Below are 24,955 nucleotides of genomic sequence, written 5' to 3'. Positions count from 1 at the left end.
AAATGGTTCGTAAAATGTCTTGTATTTACAGTTGACTTTCTGTAGGCGTTTTTGATTTTATATACAGTACTGTGCAAAAGTCTCAGGCCAATTTAGTGTATTTGTTTTTGCAGGGTTGAAATGACCATACATATTTATTTCTCATCCTCTTTTCTTCAGATACAAGAAAATACAGGAAATACGTGCACAGCCTTATAGGGGTCGTGTTTTGCTAAACCCACTTTTATTAGTCTTTGGCTCATTTATTTGTGTATTTGGACCCTAATAGTTCCAAAAGTTTGAATTTGAAACCTCCATGTGCTGAAAAGCTATTTTTATATTCATTTTGGCAAACATCGAGTGGATTTCTACAACCCGTTTTAATTTCTGCTTGATTTGTTGTGTCTATAACTAGTTACATCACGACATTTGCACATATAAGGTCAAGACTTCCGACGAACATTTCTCCAAGTACGACATAATTGTTTGTCAATAGCATTGGTTGTAGTCCAGACTGAAAATATGTCCAAACTTCGAGCTGATTACCTAAAATGTTCAGTTGTTGGTTGAACGGGACAGAGCAGCACATCCAACAACCTGGAGGGGGCGGGGCCTGAAGTGGCTCATGTGCATTTAAAGGGCCAGTGCTCAAAACCACCTTTCTGGTGTCATAGCTCAGAAATAGGGTTGAAGATAGACCTGTGGAGTTGAATGAATGAAGAATTCAGACCCAAGCAGAGCATTTATAGTTTATGTTAAAATATATAATTCCATTTAAAAAAAGCAAAATATCACTCCTTTAAAAGGTACCCCAAAAAACTGAACTAAATGTGTTATAAAGGTTAAAGTCACAATTTAGTTTGACCTCTGACCCCATGACAAGAAGCAGTACAAGCTATTCTAAACATCTGACATGTGGTGAATGAAACCAGGTATAAAACACCAGAAAATTAATGCCACAAATCTCATGTTGTCTAAATAAAAGGGTTAAAGACACGTTGAGTGCAAAGGGAGGTCACTTTAAGTCCGACCACTTTGGTTTGTAGACGCAGATTTTTTTTTTTTTCCTGCTGTTCATACTTCACAAATATCAGATTGGATCTTAATACAGAAACTGACAAATGCATATGTGTGGTTATTAGAATTTTATAAAACCAACAAATTTAATGTTGAGCCAGGACTTTTGCACATGATTGTATATATATTTTAGTTTAGCCTGTGCGATGTAGATAATGATGTTTGTGGCCGGTCTTCAGTCTTTTGGGACTATATATGATTTAGACTCTCACAAAGCAAAGTGCAAGTTTTTCCACAACACTAGAAGGTTAAGCGAATGATTAGATTTAGAGAATGGTTGAATCCCAGATGGAAACTGACAAGTACAGGCAGTGTGATCCATATCAGACTAACACAAACTAACTGAATGAGAAAACGAAGGTTAAGAAAGTGGAGTCAGGTGAAGAAAGTGAGAAGCAGAAAACAAAGTTATGTCACGTCTTCACTGTCTTATAGTTTGTAATTGAGCAGGTAGAAGGTGAAGTGATAGGTTTGACTACGTTTGACATCTGTCTTGGACCACTGACTAATGCAGGTGGTTGGCCTACATTGTTTGGATTGTTACTTTGTTCAATAGTTACTTGGCTTTTTCATTGAAGACTAGAAAATTCCATAGTATTTGACCTTAATTTTAATTCACTGAGGTCTTCAAGAATCTATACATTTAAGATTTTTTTATGTCGAAAATGTTGCAGGAACCTGTGAGAGAGTAAATGATTAATTAGGAAAATCATTAATAAAAATATGGCTAAACTAGACATTGAACTGGACCCACCTGAAAGGGATTTTTTTTTTTTTTTTTGCGATCTGCTTTTCCAAATAAACAAAGAATGGAAAAAAAAAATGGCTAAACCTTTGCCGTGTTGTAGCATTTCACTCCAGAAAGAGGCTTTGCTGGCCTATTAAGCACATTCACAGCGATAGAATACTTTTTGTGATTGTTTTCTCAATGATTATCACAGTATTTACTGTCCTAACTTGATTGTATTTTGGATTGTATTTTCTGTTTCACAACCCCCTTGCTTTATCCTTGCCATGTTTTTCCGTCTGAACGCTGATGGTAATAGTAATAATTTGACAATTTGAGCATATCATTTATCTGTTACTATTTAAATGCGATGAAAGCCACCATGGCTTTGACTGCCTTTGGCCTGTACTGAAAAGCTGCATGGTTGAGTTTTCCCTAATTGATTTCAGTAGTGGGCAGCTGAACTGTGATGAGGACAGGGCAATTTTTTTTTTTTTTTTTCTCAGTACTGATCTGGTCCATCTCCTTCATCGCAGTCTCTTGTTATTGGTCCTGTGGCTGCTGTCATTTTCAGGCTGTTCGCCGGTTTATCAGAGCAAAACGTCTGAATACAGAGCAGCAGAGGAAAAGATGCCAAGAGACAAATCCCACAGTCGCTAATTAAAGCATCATGGTGTCGCTGTAATTCAGAGAAGAGGGAGAGGAAAGAGGATGTTCACGAGGTTTTATGTGAATGTGGACTGTGTAGGAGACGAGGAGGAAAAAGTCAGATTTGTCGAAAGAGAAATAAAGTGAAAACAGGAGTGATAGAGGAAAGGAGGGGGTTGAGCTCTTCCCATTCAGTTTCCTCTACAAGCATTGTTTGTTTGTTCATACTCTGATGGGAATACAGAAATAAAACGCTATTTTTCATAGTTTCCCACTCTTTATTTATACACACAGCGTACTACTCATTATTGACTGCTCGCATTGCAAGCTTATCCTGTTTGTAAATCACTCGGGACCACACGGCTTAAAATGTAAATGTGAAAAATAATTATAGGCTTACATGGTTGATTTTTATGAGACTGCAAGAAAAAAGAAACGACTTTTACACACACCAATATGAGGGTTGTGTTGTCGTGTGCATGCATTCACAGAACTGCCACAGGGCCTGACAGCGGCACATTTCATTCTCCAACCTGAGGCAGGGAGCATGCGTTGCTATGGTAACAGATGCTGCGAGTATGAGCGAGCCAGGTGTGAGGTGGTACGCTCGAGGTCTCTGGGGGACTCTGCCTCCACTCCACCCCTCCCTGTCTCGGACTCGGGGCAAGACTGCACATATTAAACAGAGACAAATGAACAGACACCACAAATACCTGAGTAAAGGAGTTTATAACCTATAGGGTTGAACCTTTTAAAAGGGTCATATTTAGCTTTTTTAAATGAAATTATGCATTTTAAAACATTTCCCTGTGGTCTACATAAACTGTAAATGCTCTGCTTGGGTCTGAATTCTTCATTAATTCAACTCCACAGGTCCATCTTCAACCCGATTTCTGAGTAATGACACCAGAAAGGCTGTTTTGAGCACTGGCCCTTTAAATGCACATGACCCCACCCGATTCCAGATTGTTGACTGTACTTTCTGTCCCGTTCAGCCACTTGAGTTTGTTAATACAACCAACAACTGAACATTTTAGGTGATTGGCTCAAAGTTCGGACATATTTTCAGTATGGACTACAACCGCTGCTGCTGACAAACAATTATGGCGTACTCGGAAAAATGTTTGTCAGAAGTTTTGACGATATATGTGCAAATGTTATGATGTAACTAGTTGTAACATAATCAATTAAGAAGGAATTAAAACAGGTTGTAGAAATCCACTTTATTTTTGCCAGAATTAACATAAAGATAGCTTTGCAGCACCTGGAGGGTTCAAATTAAAATTTTATGAACTGTTAGCGTCCAAATACACAAATAAATGAACCAAAGACTAATAAAAGTGGGTTTAGCAAGATATGACCCCTTTAAAACAGTGAAAAAAGTAAAATTATACAATGAAAATGCTTACATCTACAAAGTATCTTTTAAAAATGTGAACAACCATCAACGACCCGAAATTTCTTAAGAAAAATAAGTGAAATTTTGACAATGTTATGCCTCAGCTTTTCGTTTGCATACATGCATTACACCTTACAGATCACAATGGATCTACAAATACATAAAAGATTTAGTAACAGACATAATATTGTTGATATTGCACTTATTTCCCCGAAGATATTTCAGGTTGTTTATATACGTTTTTCACACTTTTTGTGAATGGATCATTTGTAAATGTAAACATTTTAATAGAATTTTACTTTTGTACACTAAAACAAAGAGAAAAATTGGATTTGTCCTTATTTATAGGTTATTATTAGTTTAGTTTATTTGTCTCAAACTTTGAAGTTAAAAAACCCAGAACAATTAAAGCAAGAAATCAGTCATATATGCACCCATCAATGATCATTAATCACAGAAAAGTAACGAAATACAATAAATTTAACATAAATGTACATATGTATCAACTCATAATACACACAGTTTCAGAAGGGCCAAAAAGAAGCAAAACCTTATCTAGTCCTGTCCCTTTCTTACTTTCAGTGTCAGTTCTTAACCAGATAAATTTCCTTCATCGATTATCACGTTAAAATAGATAACAATAAAACAATAAAAAACTAGTCATAGCACCTTTGTATTGGGTGTATCACCATTACACGACCAGTCTACCAGGAAACAAAAAATAAACAGAGAACTAAACTATATTCAATATATATAGGCCTACTATTATAATAGTATTTTACTGGTGTGACCCACTTCAGATGGAATTGGGCTGCATGTGGAACCTAAACTCAGATGATTTTGACACCATTTATAGTTAATATCTTCAGTGTATTTCATAAATGCATTACATGAGCCAGATTAGACCCTTTGGCGGGCTGGTTTTTGCCATCTGTTCAACACCCCTGCTTTAAAGACGTTATTTATGTGTAAAGCAGTGAGGACACTGCAGGTCATGATCCTGGACCAGGTTATGACACCAGTGTAGTTTATTGACGCAGCAGTGAGTCTCACGGGAGCCTTGGGTTGTAAATAGTTACATAACACAGGGTTGGATGATTTATCCATCATCTAGTCACCTAATTTATCAAAGCACACAGGTAAATAAAGTAGGACATACTGAAACAGATGATTCAGTTATATCCAATGTGACACTCTCCGACAGAGCACAGACGACACCGTTGTAAATACAAATGTATACAGTGGCAGATCCAGAAAAGTGAAACCCACTGCCTCATTACTCTAGTCAGCGGGAGTTGGAACAAATAAAACCTTGAAGTATGAATCAAAAAATGTTATTGTGTTATTTGAAGATATAAAGCAGGGGTGGCAAACATATGGATGAATTTACAAAGTGCAAAAATTACGCAGAATATATTGACAGTCAAGTGTAATCGAACTCATTTCAGTTCAGGGGCCACATACACTCTAGTGAAAATTGTATTTTTCGTATAAATAATAACTCCAAATTTTCTTCTTGGTTTACTGTGAAAAATTACATTATGTCTTTAAAGAATGACAACTCCAAGTTTTTCTCTTTGTTTTGGTGAAAAAAAAAAAAATCAAATTATGGAAATGTTTACATTAAACTACCTTTTAACAATAAAATGTGAATGACCTGAACAAACATGAGCAATCGGAGATGTCTAAAGAAAATTAAGTACAATTTTAATGATATTCTGTCTGTTACTAAATGCTGTCTGGCTTTATAGATCTGATCCATATGTATAAATGATAAGTTGAGGCATAATATTGGTAAAGTTGCACTTATTGTTCTTAAGAAATTTCATTTTTTTCACTTTATTCACACTCTTTTTTTGTTTGGATATATATATTTTTTTATTTAATGTTTTTTTCTTGCACTAAAACAAAGATAAAACTTTTGAGTCATCATTATTTAAAGGGTATCATGCCATTATTTTTCTGGTCCGGTCCACTTGAGATCAAATTGAGCTGAATGTAGCCCCTGAAAGTAAATGAGTTTGACTTCCCTGATGTAAAGAGTCAATTTGGCAGCTGTAATGACTATCAGACATGTAGGAGGAAATGAATCAGGTCTCTGGTCATCCTAGAATCTCTGCTGAACAGACTGTGGCAGCTCCTGTAGTTCTGATATTTCAGATTTTATTTTTCCAAAGTGTCAGGAAGCTGCAGCACATTGTCCATCATTATATACAGTCTGAAGCAGTGTTTACGCTGCAGGTCACTCCAGGGCACGCTCTTTGACCTGGTTATGGCACCAGTGCAATTTATTTTACAAGGCATCGAGTCTCGAGGGAGCCCGAGGTTGCAAACCGTTGCATAACCCACTTTTGCTGCTCCGCCATGGTAAAACTAAGCATTGTTTGTTGCGTGCACAGCAAGAAAGCAGATCAACTCAATGAAGAATCAGCTTTTGGAATCATATATCAGTGTGTTTGGCATATACAGTACATGTTTACACATAAACAAAAAAGACCTGGAATCATCTAATTGTGTTTGCTGATGTTAACTGGGAAACAAGGACAAAGTTATAATTATATGGTGCACAGTTAATTATATCAGCAGAAGAGAGATTTTGGGGGATCTCATTGTTTTACCTTGCTGGTGTAATGTGGAAAGTGCTGTTTTGTTGGTGTGTGGAAGTGTATGTTTTATTTGCATGCTCTAGTTTTGTCTTGCAGTCGGTGTTTCCCCTAGAAGTTTTTGTAGTAGCGGTGTTGTGTCGGTAAGCTAGCAACACTAGGGAGATCTGGGGGCATGCTCCTCTGGAGGAAAATTTTGCAAAATAGCCCTTTAAATTGTGACTTCTGGTGATTTTGTGGAAAGAAATTGACAAATTGCAACTTTCCAATCACCAGATTCAAGTTATCTTGAACTAGTTACCTCATTTAAGTACCATCAAAACCAGTTAGCTCAGAATCAAACTTGAAGCTAGAAGTTCTTTAGCTGTTTTCAGACCAGCCAGCCCGGTGTCAGAGCCAGTTCCCACACCGGTTACACTAGGAACCGAAGTGCCTCCCCGTCAACAGCCTGCATTTATTGCTACTGTTTTGTCCCTCGACACTTACCGTAGAGGTAGTAGGACTGATGCATGATGGGATAGGCTGTAGGAGAAAAACCACGTCTGCAAGTGAATGCACAAGCGGCAGTAAAGATGACACAGAACTCTCAAAGATGGTTTTTACCCTCAGCCTTCACCACAGGGTATTGTCAACAGTTTGTCGTCTGTTTGTCCGTCTGTATGTGCAAAAACTTTGGCATGGACTGAAGGCCAAGGGTTTTCAAGTGTGGGCACATTATGTTTATTTAATGCAACGCAGAACATTACGACTCAGTTTCTCGGCCAAATTTTTGGTTCCCGAATGCTCTGAAGACGTCGGCCGGTTCAAGATTAGGTGTGGGAACTGGCACCAGCACGGTTCTCTGTCAGTCTGAAAACGCTGTTACAGTATGTGCCTGGTTCTTTTCCATTCTATATGGATTCCAGATCGTTTGCTTCATTAGCACAGGCAGAGAGGGTTGGGAGGGAGGAGGTTGAGTTATGAAGCCTAAAGCTATAGCCAAGTTGGTTAACTAGCAGCTAACAAATTGTAATAAAATTTTGAACATCAGGCTGCTTCAAAGTAAGTGTTTTTTTTTGCAGCAGCAGCAGCAGCACTGAAAATTCAGCAGTGGTGTGGCGCTGCTGCAGAATGTATATAGGGGAAACCCTGCTTGGAGTAATGGCTCTCAATTATGTGTAGGTTTGACGGTGAAGATGACGAAGCATGTAGTTTGAAAGATAAATGGATAGATTTTAGTTGGTCAGTATAGTAAACTGGGCAGCAATTGTTTCAATAGTAGAAAAATGTAATATAATCATTCAAGGAAATGCCACACAACAGCAGCGTCGGCCTGTGCAATTACATAACAGCAAAAAGGCTGAAAGTTAATAAATAAAAAATGTGGCTCACGCAGGTGTGGATATGCAGAGGAATTCTCAGCGTGTAGTCTGCTCCACAGTAAAGAGATAACAAATCTGTCATTGTTTAGGCAGTGCGATGTTTTTTGGCAAGAGTTTGGATTCAAGCTGAGTGACATTTAGAACAAAGAGCCACTGGATAAAACTACAAAGTCAGAGTAGCGACAAATTATTATAAACACCAGTAATCTGTGCAGTTTTTACAAGCGAGCACTTGTGAGGTTATTACACCGCTATAAAAATCTGTTGACCAAATCATGCAGCCCTATTATTAGTTGTCTTCTTTATATTCAGTGCAGAACAGTGTAGTAAAAGCCCCCAGCCATCATGTTAATGTACGGCAGCATGAGGCAGGAGCTGCACTGGCTCTCATTCATATTCAGCAGCAGCGCTCGTCACCGGGAACCAGCATATTCCTCCTCTTCCTGCTTCTCAGTCTCAGTCTGTCGTTTTCTCAAGTCACACTCGCCAACACACACACACACACACACACATACACACACACTTATCCTACACTCATGTTATTTCATATTTTTAATGTCAAAACGCATCCTGATGTGCTGTGTGCATCGGTGCATCCCGACTCCTCCTGCGCATCGTGGTTCTTTTCAACATCTGTTGCTCTTTCACTCACTGGCAGAATGAGGGGGTGAAATATGCCCCAGTGATACAATTAACATTTGGAATCACACAGAAAAAAAATCCATCATAGCCGTCTGTAAAAAGTGCTTGCGCTGTTACTTTGTGCCTGCCTGAAGCCTTTTCAGCCCCTGTTAGTGAGTGTGGAAGAGCTGTGGCATGTCTTTTTTTTTTTTTGGCCTCTTACATGTCTGAAGTTGGGTCCAGTTGGCAGACAAAAGATGGCTTTGCCAGCATTCTTTGGGAGGCATCACCCACATCATTGTCTACTGGTTTCCTTAGCATTCTTTACATGTCAACATGATTACTCGGCCTATTACAGCTGCTCTGTATGAATGCCTCAGACAACTAATGGCTTGTCAAGTAGAACCTAAAGTACCTGGGATTTGTTAACAGCAGCGAAAATGGACAAAACATGTTGGATGGAGGAATCTATGAGGAAGTACCCTGCTTTTGTTTGGAATTCAGGTGTTAAGCCACATCACATTCCCTCAGCTACTGATACACATTTTGACTTTTCTACCAAGGTTTTAGGCTGTGTGTATGTTTTTCAACGTACTGTAGATTACAAACAAATCATACGCACGTGGCAATGTGTCAGGAGGATGTGAGCAGTGAAGAAAACGTTGTGAAACTAGCATCATGATGGGTTTTTATCATATTTTCTTGTTTTTCAAGGACATACGCATCTGCTGCTGCCGCCTTGATACATCTCTGTTGATCCTGAACACACACTTAATGCTGCACTCACAGGTTCTTGTAGTGGATGTTATACTAGTATGAATAGTAGTGTTTATCATTTCGTGTCAAAAGCTTCTGTGCAGGCGATCATACATCATACTTATCCTACGACAAATTATCTCTAAATTGAATCTGATCATGCTCGTTTTTTTTTTTTAACTGATTAAACTTTGAGGATCCAATTTCCACATTTGTGATGCTCCACCATTACGTTTTGATGCTGCCAGAACTGATGGAACATCAGACTACAAAGCCCAAGTGTCAGAGAACCCTGTATTCTGAAGGACGTACTGAGTGCTCCCCCTAAACCCCTTTGAAAGCAGAGACGTGCTCGGTGAAGCTGCAGTGCAGACGAGCCAACAGTGGAAAAAGGAAAGAGCAGTAATGGCTCTTCAGGCAGAGGACGGTCAGTCACTAACAAAGGCTTTGGAACAGCACGCTGAGATGAGATTCAGATCCTCCATTAACCAAACAAAGGAAGAAAATGCCCACTTTTTTATACACAAACCCAGAATCTGATGTGGAACATGACTTCTTCCTGTACTTGACCCATTCGTCCCAGGCCTTGTCCCAAAACGAGGCAGAATCTGCTTTGTGTGATGGTGGAAGGAAGCTCACCACTACCTGATGTCACTGCAGCCGGCCTTGTTATCTCCAAACGCTGTATCTGTACTGGCTCAGTGTGGGTTTTTTTTGTGCCTTTTCTGCTTTTGGAAGCAGACAGATCAAACTGGTCCAAAAGAAAAAAAAAAGATTTCTCAGTTTAGTTTCTCTTATTCTCCCACTCATTGTTTTTTTCTGACTGGAACAATAAGTTTTCATTTCCTTTCTGTTTCCACATCTGTACAGCTCAATACTGGACCCATCCTGGTATTATCTGTACCTACTCTGGACCCAATGTTAAGAAACAAAATACTATACCTCAAAATGATTAGACAGATGATCTCAATCTAAGTAGCAGCTTGATTTTTTTTTTTTTTTTAATTTAAATTTTAAAAAAAAACACTTTTACAGTACAGTGACAACAATAACAGAGCATAAAACAGCAAGGGGGATGCTGTTCCATATGCACTCACCTGCTTTTCCGCATTAGATCTGGTAACAAGAAGTAGTGTCCTTGAATATGGTTCCTTTCTCCCATCTTCGATTAAAAGTTCCCACCTCAAGCCTCAGATGAAACGTTAATTTTTCCATGGTGTATATTTCCTCTATAAATCCAGCCATTGCTGTGGTCGAAGAGGGTCACTTTTTTTGCAGGCAAGAATTAATATTTTAAATAGGTAAGCGTCTTCTCGTTTAATTCCATCATCAGGTATTAGACCCAGGTAGATAGTCTTCAGTTATTAGACCCAGGTAGATAGTCTTACTAGCAGCTTGGTTTTAAGTACACTACATATGGGTATAGTGAGGCCAAAAATATTATCATGGTAAACACTTTTATGAGTACATATTGAAAACATCACAGTTGATGATCAATATTCCTTTTAACTTTAAAGTCCAATTTTTTTGTCATGAGATAAAGTTGAGGAAATCAGATGCTATTGGTTTTTTGTTGTTGTTGTTGTTTTAGCTTTATATATATATATATATAATATAATCAGAGAATCACAAATACATCTAAAGGGTAACATGTAGAGCACTCAGAATGACAAAATGTATAAATAAAATGAGTAACTAATAACATTAAACATAGTAAATACCAGGGAAATTGTATTTGAATTTTGTTTTATTTGGCAAATCTATGGGATGGATGGATGGATGGATGGATGGATGGATTTTAGAGATAGAAAATTGTGTATCGTTATAAAGTTCACACTGGTGTGTCTGTATTACTGTACTGTCTTCGCTATTTTGCTGTAAATAGCACAGACATCATCAGTGCATGGACACCTCTGTTAAATATTCTGAAACTCGCGTATCAGGATATAAGTTAAACATGTGCTTCTGACAAAGCTGAGCTGTTACTTAATTGCCTAAAACCTACTCTGAGCTAAATGAGCTCAGTTTAGGAACACCACACCTTGATAATCCACAGATCTGCACTGTCCAGAGCTGCCGTCTACATTGTGTCTATAGCAGAAGGTGGCTGTGGCTTAGCGTGGATCACCTTTGTGAATGCTGAGTGTTATTGTGGGTAAATTGCAGCAGCTCAGCAGTGTTGAGGTGGAGCCGCTACAGGTCTGTATGTGACAGATTTACAGCTATCACCTAAAGTGCTCTTTCCACCGCCTGCCAATGACAGTGCCATTTATGTTGATGTGATGAGAGCATGTGTGTGTGAGTGTAGGAGTCTGGAGGCCTTAAGAGTGTGCAGGCACTCTTCTGTTTGACAGCTCTCTGCATGTTGGTGACAGCTTTTCAGAAAAACTGCCCATTAATGCGCCTATGCTGCGCTGTTGAGCACGTCTTTAATCTTAAAGCTGGAAATTTGGCTTCTACTGTGAATTCACATGTGCACTCCAGTCGAGGTTTAAATCCTATGGTTTTATTATTCGCTGCATAGAGAAGTAAAATTGAGAATATTTTCATTTTCTGTTGTGGTCAGCCATCTGATTTAAGGGATTACACGTGCCTCTGCAGTAAATTTGGATAAAAACTATGACCCTGACCTGTGTTAGTTGAGCTGGGTGGGTAATGTGAAGGTTTTCTGCTCAACAGATGCAGATGAAGTCAATGTTGACGATTTTTTTTAAAATTTTTTTCTATCTTGCATTAAGTTGTGCATCAGTTTGAGCCAATGCACAGTGGTGTTATCCGGTGCTGCTTTGTTCAGAGAGAACTGTGTGGTAGTCTCTCTCTGCTGCTTTTCCTGTTTACACTTGTCTATTTTTGCCAGTGCTACTGTGCCTGTGTGGGAATATGTGGGAAAACACCATTGTGACTTTTGTCTGTGAAGATGAAATTACTAGAAAGTCAGTGGATTATGTCTTTTATACTGCATAGAAAAGGGCTGCAACTAACAATTACATTCAGTATGGAGAAATATGACTGTTTTCTTGGACTGTAAATGAAAAGATGTACTTTTGATGCACATTTTTGCAGTTTTTATTACTTTTTAACATGAAAATTATTCGGTTTTAAACATCTTTTAAAAGCATAACATTCACATGATACACTTCATATCAAGTGGATATCCTGATTAAATGCGATTTATCAGTGTTGGTGTGCTAACAGTGCTAATATAGTTAAAATATTTCCAATCCAGCTGTGAGGACACCTGCTTTGCTTTGACTTATTGTATTACTGCACTGTACTGTATTAAAAAAATTATGTACTTTTCAGGTTTGTATAAAATCTGAAAATAAAAGATATATATACTATTAATTTTGGAAATGACAGAGTTGTGTAACATTAACTAAACACAACATAAGTCATCAATAGAGGTTGTTCTCTGTTTGAAAAAGCAGATCTGTACAGCACATGCTACAGGTTATTCTGTCTGGTTTGTGGCCTCGTTACATGATGTGTCTTTACTCCATTGAACAGACAGCACCAGCATCCACCTTTTTATTTACTATGCTACTAGAGTCCTCTGCAACACAACCTCCCGCTGTGCCAGTACAGTGGCCTCGGCGAAATGAAAAAAAGACAACTCGTGTTTTCTTTAGAAGCAGCCTTATTTGCTGTTGTGGTGTTTATCAGCACGTCTGATAGTAGGAGACCTGAACACCACGAGGAGACAGAAAGACCACCAGCAGAGAAGGATTGTACTGAAGTCCACAACATGCAGCAGCACACCAAATTGCTTTGCTGTGTCCTGCATCCTTTTTAGGTATTGATTTCTTGTTGTTGCCCTTGCAGGAGTTTGCTGCAGTCAGTCGGCCAGGCATCTTGTGCACAGTAATAGAAAAAAAGAAGAAAAGTAGGCTGCTGAGTGTGGGCAGATGAGAAGTGCACTCCTCAGGAAGGAAGGAGGATTTTTATTAAATTTTTTTTTCCTTTCAAGAACTACTTTTTTAGTTGATCAGACATCTGATGACTAAAAAACAGAGCACTAGAAATGTTTTGAGGTGGAAAGGATGAATGTATCCTAAGCAGCCTAGCAACAACAAAAAACACAGTGTGAAGATCTACATCTTTCAGACAGTTTGCTTTATTAAGCAGTCCGCTCAAGCAAATGTTTGGCTTTCAGACACGTTTCTAGGTAAACGCTGTCTCAGACAACTGTCCGACCTTTAAAGGACAGTTTATTTTGTCAGCATATTAACCTATTATTCAGATCAGTCCATTTGCACTTCGGCTGAAAGGCGCCATTCCACTGTCAAGGTTACCACGTCTGCCTAGACAGCGTCATCGAAGACAGTCAGTCAGGCAGTTTGAGATTACAGTTTTTCCTGTTATCATATTAAATACAGGAATAAACTGGAGAAACAGAAGACTTAATGTGGAATTTCTGTTTTTTTTTTATTTGTAGAAATGCTCTTTTTCAGATTTGTGTATTTTGTAAATTTGGCTTAATAGTGCAATTATGGTCATGGGTTGTGTGTAGCTTTAATAAGGCTAGTGAGTATATATGTAAGTAAACTTAAGGTGATAGTTCAGTCTGTCAGCACTAAAGACGTTTGGCTTGTCTATTTCAACCTGTGGTGACTGAAAACAAATTATTCGCAGTAGTGTCTTTACTGCAGAAGTGGGAGAAAATCTGACAGATGAGCTCCAAAAGATGCTCCAAAGTAATGCCCATAATCCTGACATCAAGATTCAAGAATGTTTGTCGTCATTTTGTGTACACATAATAAAATTTAGACAAGTAGTTCTCGGCTAGGAAGGTGCAAACTTAAATACTCAGACATATTAAATGAAAACTGTATAAACACAATATGAGCACATGATATAAAACACACTATAAGAATATGTACAGCATGTAAGAAAAAGAAATGTAAAAACAGTATGTACAGTGGAATGTAATATATGTGCTATATATGTGCAAGTGACTTTACACATTAGGAACAGTGAGCTGCCAGTGCCAACTCCAGACCTTCATCAGCACCGTGGTGAAGGGCACTGAGAAGAGAGAATTAACGTTTACCTGTTTTTGATGGTGGGGGACACTGGAGGACACATGAACATGTAACACCCCCCCCCCCCCCCATTGTGAGGTAGAAGCGCTAACCAAAATGCCACTGCACTGCCCAATTCAGTCAAATAATAGTCCAATTAGATTCATACTGTCTACTGAACTTAAAAAGATTTCTTTTTCTTTTTTGTCAGACAGATGGAAAAAAGTAGATTTTTTTTTTTTACATTGACATGTTTCAGCTACATCCTGTAGCCTTCCTCAGGAGGGTCACTTGATGTCACTGTAACGTGTCATTGTCAGCTGGATACAACCTGGATGAAACAGCTGACAATGACAGGTCACAGTAACATCAAGTGACTCTTCTGGTCACTCTACAGGTTGTAGCCAAAACATGTCAAGGTAAAAAAAAAAAATCAACTTTTTTTTCCATCTGTCTGACAAAAAAGAAAAATAAATCTTTATTAGTCAAATAATGATAAAAACATTTCACTTTGTCAGTAGACACAAAGGAAGGACTCTAGATATTTTCTTCTTTACACACTGATACACAGATTAGTTGCAAACATGTCAAACTACAACTTGGCAAACTCTTCTAACAACATTTTTTCCAAGACTCTCTTTAGTGCTTCTCTCTTCCTCTGGGCTACTGTCTACATTGATTTCACTCTAAGTTTATAAGCACCTTGCTTGAAAATATTGCCTCCTTAAGCAGTTCTCTTGGCTGCTTTTTTACAGAATAGCCTACACTTTGATGTCTGCAGCCAACTTTTATCCTTCATGTTGGACTTGGACAGACATGTTGCTGTAGTTTGTCTCTAAGGCAGCGCTGATGGTGCCAAGTGCAATTTGTCAGTACAGATCCCACTTCGCATGCTTCAGTTTTTTTTCCATCACAGCCCACATTTAAAGATTTATTAATCAGTTGTGTTTGGAGATGCAAGGGCACACCCCATTGGTGAGACATACCCTGATTTTGTTTTTGTCAACACATTGCAAAGACCTAATTTGTACAGTGCGCAGCAGGGTGTTACACCGATGTCATGCTGTGCTAATCTTTCTCTACATCCATATCAGCAGGTGAGACATCAATGCAGGCAGGGGGAGAACCTTTTCAGCTTTGATGTGCTTTAAAATGTCACAGCTGTTGTGATGTATTTGTGTTCCAGATCATAGTGCACCAGGAGCATCAGCATACTTAAAAATCACTGTGCTCCAGAGTATGTATATGCCGGGGTAGAGTTGGATCTCTCAGCGTTGTCAGGCAGCTTTGTAGTCCATTAACGAAATGGTCTGATTCACTAATAACCATCACTCAGACTTGGACCTAATCTCGGCTTCGCAGGTGCATTGGAAACGGGGTTAGGAACACAGTGACTGTCTGATGCATTTTTTATTCCGACAAAATCATCAGCCGCTTCTGTCGTCCCTGTAACACCCCATTTGTTAAGCTTTAGCACTGTTACTAATGCCTCTCACTGTTGCCTACTCTCAGAACAAATGCCATCTGGATGTCAGACAAAAAACCACAATTATCCTCTAAACTCACTACATAACCTGTGTTCAGCTAGGGGTGGGGGGGTGGGGGGGCAATCTGTGTTTACTGCAGCTGCTGCCGTTAGCATTCTATGTCCGGTGTTGATATTACCTTTTCCTTTTTGCTTTTTTTTGAGTGAATGTGAGGACATGTATTGGAATAAAACGCCTCAGGAGCATTCCTTTCATACTGCACTGTGCTGGATGCAGGATATAGGCTAGCAAAGACCTTGTCCCAGGTGTGTTTGACATCCAGTATGAGAGGGCACCTCAGGGCTGGACCAGAGCCAGGTACCAGCACAGGTGAACCATCAGCCAGTCCATACTAAACAAATTACATTTACATTCAATCAGCTTCTCCTTCACGTGAGTGCCTTTAAAAGAATTGCGAGTTCAAATCTACCTCGTTCTCTTTTCTTTTTTTTTTTTTTTTCGCTGTGTGATCACTTATTTTAATCATACACAGCACTGCTTAGCCTGAGGTGAAGTCCTTCAGAAACTAGCCCCGGAAATGTCTGGTCTAAAGATAGGTCTAGTCCCATATGTTAAAGATGATTGGTAAGAAATAACTAATCCTAAGGCTGTTCCTGTGGCGCAGAACATTTCATAATAGACTCCAGAGTCTTTATCATGTTTTTCTGAAGTAAAAAAAGGAAAAAAGTTGTGCTTAAAGTTGGAGTTTTCAGTATCTTGCACTTTTTGTGCACCATCAGAACTCCATTCTGCCAACCCATTAAGTCTAAGGGCCTTCAAGCTTAATTAGGAAGTTACTTAAATATCCTGTTCATGGTAATTACTTCAGAGCTGCCAATATTTGACTAGAACAGGCGCTGTCTTTTTTTCTTTTTTTTTTTTTTTTTTATCAGCCTGAGTTGGCTCTGCTTTTCTTTTAAGTAGGGAATTGAAGGTGTAAATGTTGTTCAAATCAATTCACAGATACTTTCATTGGATAACAAGGTATACAGTTGCGGAAAAAATTATTAGACCACCAAAATTATCAAAAACAATGGTTATGCAATCAGGTACTAACACCTGTGTGTATCATGTGACTAAAACAGACAGAAAAGAAAACATGGAATGCCTAAAAGCGCTGTTTTTGTCAGTACAATGCCATAGATATTGATGTAAGAACTGAAGTGATTTTGGTTTTTATCAAGAAAACCATGGAAAATGTCTGGATATCAGCTCTTAAATTAAACTCTTATGAGCTATTTTTGTTGTTATCATTATATTTGTCCAAATAAATGTGCCTTTAGTTGTACCAGGCATTAAAATGAGCAAGAAATTGAAGAAAACAAGGGTGGCCTAATAATTTTTTCCACCACTGTATAAGGACATGTGAGTCTGTGTTTGTGGAGAAGGATAGTATTTGTGTGTTTAATGAACTTTGTCGAGCCTGTGTCACTGCGTACTAGAAGTGGTGACAGGATGTCTTTGTTTTATCGTGCTGGGGGCAGTATCGCACCCTTATGCTGGTAGTTGTGTTACCACTGTGTAAACTCAACAAGTGGTGTTTGTCTGTACGGCTGAAGACTCCTGCCTGTCCACTGACACTCGGAGCAAATTACATTAATGTTAATCATACACATACTCTCATGTTTGTACATCCCACTACGTAAGTGAATACTGATGTTTTGCCAGAGGAGAAAGAGGATGGACAGGACAGGAAAGGACTGACATTTACTGTAGGGCATTCACATCACTGTTGTGGTGTTTACCAGTTTCCCTCAATACACCCCACTTCCCTTAATTGTTTTTTTGTTCCCATCCCTTATGCATCCTTTCCATCTTAGTCACTCAGTCTTAGGACATGAGGAACAGATGCAAGAGAGAAGCAAACAGGCATCAGGAAAACCGATATTGCGAAATAACATCTTATACTTCAGTCTTTACAGCATCTTTAAAATGTATTATGATTCGCTGTTCAGTCAACAGTGTCATTTCTTTATCACTTCCCACATACAGAAGTCATCAACAGCTGCATTTTCTTTTTTTTTTTTTTTATCCGTACTGTGCATTTACTTAATATTATACATCAAATAAACTGATGTGCTTGTTTTTGTTTCTGTGGTTCAGATATCTGGAGTCTGGGTGTGATCCTGTTCATGCTGGTATGCGGACAGCCCCCCTTCCAGGAGGCCAACGACAGCGAGACCCTCACCATGATCATGGACTGTAAATACACTGTACCAGCCCGTGTCTCCAGTACCTGCAAAGAGTGAGTAAAATATTCACACCATTCGCACAAGAATCACTACTGACCTGCTCTGTCTCCTATTCCCTCCAGCTGGTTCCGGCTGGAAATAAATCTATGCTCATAATGTGCCGTTACAGTTCTGTGGAGGGATGTAGGACAACGCAGACCTGGTCTAGACATATTTGACTTCACATATACTCTCAGAGCTGCTCTAAATGGACAGTATTTCCTCAAACAGTTGAATCAGTCTGATTAGAGATTCCAACATGAATGAAGTGACTCAATGTAATGTGTGCTTACATGCCTCAGAGCACTTTAATCCTACTATAAAATGCACGTTCTGTGTCTGTCCACCGTCCGATCGATGTTGCAGCACAGGAGGGCGTTTGTACAGATTTTCCTCAGCCTTCACATGCCCGATCGCCACCAAACTTGCCAAATGAATAGAAACATTACCTGACTATCTACTAGGCACAATTTTATGTCCGTATCCAAATGTTGTGAGGTATGCTGGGGGATTTTAGCCTCCCGTGCTATCATACAATGGCACCACAGGTACAATGCTGCTAGTTTGACTAAAACACAGCGGTTTTGACACCTGTAGATATTGACCTGTAGTAAACAGACAAATCTGCTTCAAATATAACAAATGTTTGAAAAGAACAGATTTGTGACTCTTTTGCAAGGTTTTCAACCACAAGATACCCCTATATTTGCGCTCATAAGTTTACATAGCTTGACAGAATGCACATGGGACGGTCTTGGATGTTCCAACATAACAATGACCCAAAACACAAGGCCAAGTCCACCTGTCATTGGCTACAGCAGAAAAAAGGGAAGGTGAAGCAGCCAGTTTGGGGAGGTCTCAAACGTACAGTTCATGCAAGAAAACCCAAAATCTTAAAGGAACTGAAGGTGTTTTGCCAAGAAGAATGGGCATCTTTACAATCTGAGAAAATAAAGTGCCTCATCCACAACTAGGACAAAAGACTTCAAGCTGTCATTGATGTTAAAGAGATCAATACAGAGGATTAAGAACTAGAGTATGTCAACTTTAGATCAGGGTCATTTGGAACAGTTTCTGTTGTCAGTATGACATAAAAAGAGCGAACACATTTGTTTGATAATAAATGGCTTCACTCAATCACTAGCCACGGGTGAAAGAAAAGTTTTTGTATTATCATTCATAAAATCGGAAAAATGGCCAAAGAATCACAAATTCTGCTAGGGTTTGTAAACTTACGAGCACAACTCTATATGCATACCAAGAATAAATGAATATATTCCAGTCAGATAAGATAAGATAGCAGCAAATACAAAAAGTGCAGGAACGACAGAAAATAGAAAATATACACTTGTGAAAGATAAAATATAAAAAGCATTTATATAAATTTAGATTTAAAATAACCAATTAAGTTGAAGTGTGTACATGGTTGTTTCTAATATTTTCCTGTTGATTAGACAAATACCATCCATCGCTACCTGATGGAAAATTCCTTCCAGTTGGACTCAATCAGAGGGAATCTTCTCTTCTGGTGGAGCTGGTTACATGAGTCATTTTTATCCTGAGTGGGCCATTATTCCGATGATTAGTAGAGTATGGGGGTCCCTGTAAACTCAGCTACGTTCAAGGACTGGTCTCTTTCTTCTTCTGTTTCTGCTTGTGTAACTCGGTGCATCTGTCTGTGTCTGGCTCACAGACATAAACTATATATGTAGTCTGGAGAAGAGCCAATCCCATTAAGCTGCCATGGCCTGTAGTCTGTAGTCAGGGGCGTTGACCTGTAACTATACTGCAGTGAGCTTGCACCAGAGGCTTCATCTTAGCATGGATAGACCACGTCTTACTGCAGGAGCTGGACAAGAACATAATACATGAAACTGTGTGTTAGAGCTCAGTCAGTCGGAGGGCGCTGCTTGAGGATATTTGTCGAAAATGGGCAAAAATACTGTATTACCTGATCAGAATCAACCTCCGAGAACAGACGACTAAAGGCAATTATTGTGTTTATAAAAATGATCTGCAGTTTGCAACAAAAAGGACCCGTGTAAATGCCGTTTTCCTTGCTTTGCGGATGGAAACACTGACTCATCACATCCCAGTTAATGTTTGGCTGATTCAAGTTCACGAAAACAACTCGAACACTGCAAGACAAGTATTAGTCTACAGTCATTTTACCCTCATCACCAACAAACTGTATGTGGAGTGGTTATAACCCCAAAGGTCACTAAAAAGGACTATATTCAACAAGGTTATAGGTATTAATCATCTTTTAGTATCAGAAAGCACACAGGTGACACATGCAACTGTAAACATCTACTTAGAACCTTTAAGTGTCACACACTCGTATATGTACATTACAGTGTAAAAGACTGAGGTCATCATTAGGTTCAGTTGGTTTAGCTTTGTGTGAGTCTAAATCCTAAATATTTCCAAACCTAGACTGATGAATAGACGTAACAAATGGCCACAAATGTCAACATCTACATTGTACAGGCTTAAACAAAAATATGCATACAGCAGTATGCCGAAGTCCTAGTATTAGGTTTGTTGGTTTAGTAAAGTTCTAATGTCCACACACATGCATTTGTCAGTCTCTGTATTTAGATCCAATCTGATGTATGTGAAGTATGTATACTAGGAAAAACAAGTTTCAGGGAAGACTTTCCTCTACACTTAACATATATTTAACCCTTTTGTTTGGAAAATATGAGATTTATTGTACAACCTCCCCCCCGTCTTACGAACTAGTCACCCCCCACCCCACAAAAATAATTCACATGTCCACCATTATCTAATATAACACTATTTGCCTATTTCCTGTGTGTATCAATGTTCTTATTTCATATTAGGGCTGAACGATATGGACAAAATTTCATATCTTGATATTCATGCCAAATATCTCAATATCGATACGATACGATATGACTACGGGTTCAGTGAAAACCAAGCATTTTTCAGAAAAATACAAACATCATAATACAAAAGAATGCGGAAAGTGCAGTTTTATTCATAGGAACTCACTGCCAGTCATCAACATTAACATAAAGTACGAATAAATAAATTACAAATCAAACATTTTACTGCAGCTCTGCTTTACCAATAAATAACAAATATATGCAGCAGCTGGTGTAAGGTGAAACATTGAAAGTGCATTGAAGTGCAACATATTGTATTCTGCCAAAGACAACATAACTGTTTGCAGAAAATGCATTTGCCACTCACAGAACAGAGGCAGTTACAGCACAGCTTCTACAGATTCTTTACCAGGAACACTAGCTTGCTAAGCATGTCTGGCTTCAGACAGGACCTCTCACAACTCACAATTTCGCATGATGCACTAAAGATTCTCTCTGAGGGAGTGCTGGTGGCCTGCATGCACAAGTATTTTCTTGCAATGTTGCTAAGCCAGGGAAAGTTGACTTTGTGAGTTCTCCACCACAGAGGGGAGTCCTCTTCGTTGTCAGTTGTGGAGGACTGCATGTAGGCGCTCAGCTCAGCTTCTGTGGCAGCAGTGGGATCAATATATCGTTGCTTTTTCAATATTAATATCTTGAATGTTCATATCTAGACATAGATCCGATAACGATATATCTTTCAGCCCTATTTCATATATCAGTTATTGGCCAATATATGGGATATCTTTTAGTATATTTTTTAGGCCCCAATATCGGTATCGGCATCGGCCCCAAAAATCCCACATTGGTCGAGCTCTATTTACAACACATTTAGTTCAGTTTTTTGTGTGTCTTTTAAGGCTGTGCACACATTTCCTGTATTTTCTTGTTATGTGTGAAGAAAATAGAATGAAAAACAAATACAAATGTTCATTTCAACCCTGGAAAAAAAGAAGAAAGGTGGAATGAGAGGTTTGCACAGAACTGTGTATTACAACACCTATGTTATACTCTTATTATGATATCAGCTATTGAATCATATGTCATGAAATGTCACAAGTGTGTTAATAATACGAGTGAATCTTAACATCTACTGAAGAAAAGACTGACAAGGGCCTGTACCTCTGAATATGTTCACATCCTCGAAATAGAATGAATAAAAAGCACTGCAGACAGTTTGATATCAGCTGTAACTGCATTTACTTCTTCAGTGATTGTGGGTGTTTCAGTGTTCTGCTTTGGAAACAGGGAGGCGCTCGGATATGGCAGGAGCTTCTTTAATGTATTCCAGACCCTGCGGACCAATCTGCTCCAGTAGCTGGCAAAAACCAAAAGCCTAGAAGCAGTTTGGGCCGCCCAGCTGCAGAGGGGCCCGGTCCAGCTGCACACAACAACACATGTTCCACACTCAAAATAGGTTAGGCATTTAGGCAGATAAATTAGCAGTTGCATAATTAACCATGTGTGTTCGTAAATCACACTTTTAATTTTCTGCTAATTCTCTGAGGATAGAGCGGGGTGATTGCAAACTTGTGGAGATGGAGACTTTCTTCCAACATCTGTGGGCAAAATTAATCAGTGAAAAAATATCTCGATGCAGTCTTTAATCTGACCCAATTAGTTTTCTTAATTGATTTTTTAAACTTCTATTTATCATACGCTGTGAGACTCGGGTGTCCTCGAATGACTTTGCACTTACTGTCCTTATCGACTGAATATTTCCTGTTTATCTCGCCCTTTAATTTGAGGTTTAGATCCCACACCCGACTTTCAAAGTCTTAGTGCACAATTAGTTGTAAAACCACAGATACACATAGTTCTACTCATCAGCGTTGATCAGATTAGACGCGAAGAACATTTAAGAGGTGAAACTGAAATTTCCCAAAAGGGAGAAACCACTGTCATTTCAGATCGCCGTCCATACCATTCTGGATTGACGTAATGGGTAGAGAGTGGGTTTAATGGCACCAGGACCAACATGTTGTCAAGGCCAATTCTTTAGTTTCACTGCACATCACAGTATTTTTAGATACAGGAAATAAACGCTTATCTCCTCTGAGTCGGTGGAGAAATCTGACTAGATTGAAGTGCTAAGCTGAGGCAGCTGTGAGCAATCTGATGGGCTTTGACTTCAGAGCACTGGAGCTATCTGTCACACACTGGGTCCCAGGCATATATTTTTACCATGTCACTCAGTGGCAGGTTACCCACCAAGACCACTATTCTGGATCATCATCCAGCCTGAGATGGGGCTGCTATACTGTAACATATAGGTCTGGTGCTTTCACCCAGTTCTCTTGTTAATGCCAGTCACATCACATACATCCTGAGACTTTGAGGTTTCTTCATTTCTTTTTTTCTTTTTTAAGCTAACAGGGTTGGGCTGATTCTCATTCAGTCAAGGCCATAACCACGACATAGACATGGAAGCAGTCCAAATGAGAGCCCGACCTCAGATTCTCTAAAGTGCATTTCCCACATATGAACATTTACACATTTCAAGGACTTTATCCAGCTGCATTCACATTTAATGGTGTAGTCTGTGATTGCTCTGAAATAGTGGATGCCACTCCATGTTGTATATGGGTCCGATCAAGCGGTAACACATGGACACATTTGGTGTTCAAGAGTCTCTGTCATATAAGCAGAGTAATTTATATGCATGTATTATACATATTTGAGTGTGTATTTATAAGCACTTTAACATTATGTATAACAAAATTTGGGGAGATAAAATTTGTAGGTGAAAATGTCAAATTACTGCTCGGTAACACGTGGACTTGAAACGGACTTCAGTTTTTTAAGCTTTACGCAAACATTCAAAACATATGGTTCTCGACAGAAGTTGATATCAAGTAGGACAAAACCTTCTAGATATTATGTTCAACTATGCTGAAAATAAATTTTGGAGTAAAACACTGAAAAGTCTCTGTTTTATTGACATGAGAATGTGGTAGCAGGTGGACAGGCTGCCATAGTAACAGGTGGACGACTCTTTACCATTGTATGCATCACCCAGAAATGTTGACTTATTTTTAAAACAACAAGCCAGATATAATCACAAAACTTTATTTAATGTATTTAATACTAACACAGTGTTATTTACAACTTGTGGTGGTCCATACTGATAAAGGTAAATTACAAATACAGAGTACTTTCTCTGTAACAGTTCACAGATAGCCCTTTTAAATGTGACCAGTAAATAAATTCACAAACTTCATCATTTAGAATTTTAATTTTCCATAGTAATAGACAATCTTTTGCATGTCTTTTTGTTTATTTAATGCAGCCTAGCAGAAGGTTCGGAACTTCTCCTGTACTGTTTAAGAGGTATTTTAAAAAGGATACCAGTTCCATAAAACAGAGATCTTTAGCTTCTTGATAAATGACGTGTGCAAATTTATTTTTTCAGGTTGATGTTCACTTTCACTTGATCAGACCCATATGTTTTTTTCTGTCTGTTTACGTTTCCATTTAAGACACCTAATGCTAACAAACATGGATGGTATTAAATAGAGTAAGTTATAACAGATACCCAAAGCATGTTCTGCTTTTGTCTTAACAGTCACTGGAACACATTACTGTACAGGTATCTCTAAGAGCTTCACACAGTCCATGCACTTGTTGATAGCTGCAAAAGGAAATGTAGTTAGCATATTAGTCAATAGAAATGTCTTCATATGGTGTTTTGTGTCATTTCCAAACTCTGAAGGTGGAGTGTCTGCTTGTCTGTAGGTGTGGGGATTTCAGCATGTTATTACTGCACTATACAGTTTATATCCAACTCTATTTTTGTCCTGCACTGATATCACATAAATGGACCAGGCTAGAGTTCAGAATTTTCTGTACACGCTTCATACAGTAGACACGGAAATAACAGTACTATCACCCACAAATTGTTGTTTAAATGAACTTCTGTTGATGCTGTAAATAGTGATTTTTAGGAAGTGTTTGTCATAACAATCCAGTTACGTATTCCTTTGCACCTACATTAGACTCACATATTCCAAAGGGTCATAAAGTATGTTTTATTTTGGTTATGTCAGATAATCTGAACATTTATTGACTCCTTTCTCTCCAGTGGTTACCATGACTACTTTATTTTGCAAAGCATC

The 24,955-nt window shown here is 38.7% G+C and overlaps 1 protein-coding gene and 1 long non-coding RNA gene across 2 annotated transcripts in view; one reads left to right on the top strand and one right to left on the bottom strand.

The window, feature by feature from the left end:
• Positions 1-24,955, top strand: part of snrka (SNF related kinase a) — a 72,580-nt gene that overhangs the window by 16,351 nt on the left and 31,274 nt on the right. The window contains exon 3 of the mRNA XM_030157379.1: positions 17,822-17,963. Within this exon, the coding sequence (XP_030013239.1) occupies positions 17,822-17,963 (142 nt within the window). The remainder of the gene's footprint in view (positions 1-17,821; positions 17,964-24,955) is intronic.
• On the bottom strand, positions 809-13,183 carry LOC115435159 (uncharacterized). Its single transcript, XR_003937664.1, has 3 exons — positions 13,173-13,183; positions 2,051-2,053; positions 809-997 (listed from the first exon to the last, which is right to left on the bottom strand). It is a non-coding gene; the product is annotated as an uncharacterized LOC115435159 (long non-coding RNA).

This window comes from Sphaeramia orbicularis, chromosome 16, assembly GCF_902148855.1.
Source record: "Sphaeramia orbicularis chromosome 16, fSphaOr1.1, whole genome shotgun sequence".
Taxonomy (NCBI): Eukaryota; Metazoa; Chordata; class Actinopteri; order Kurtiformes; family Apogonidae; genus Sphaeramia; species Sphaeramia orbicularis.
Note: the sequence above shows the minus strand (reverse complement) of the source record. Positions and strands in the feature narration are given on the sequence as shown.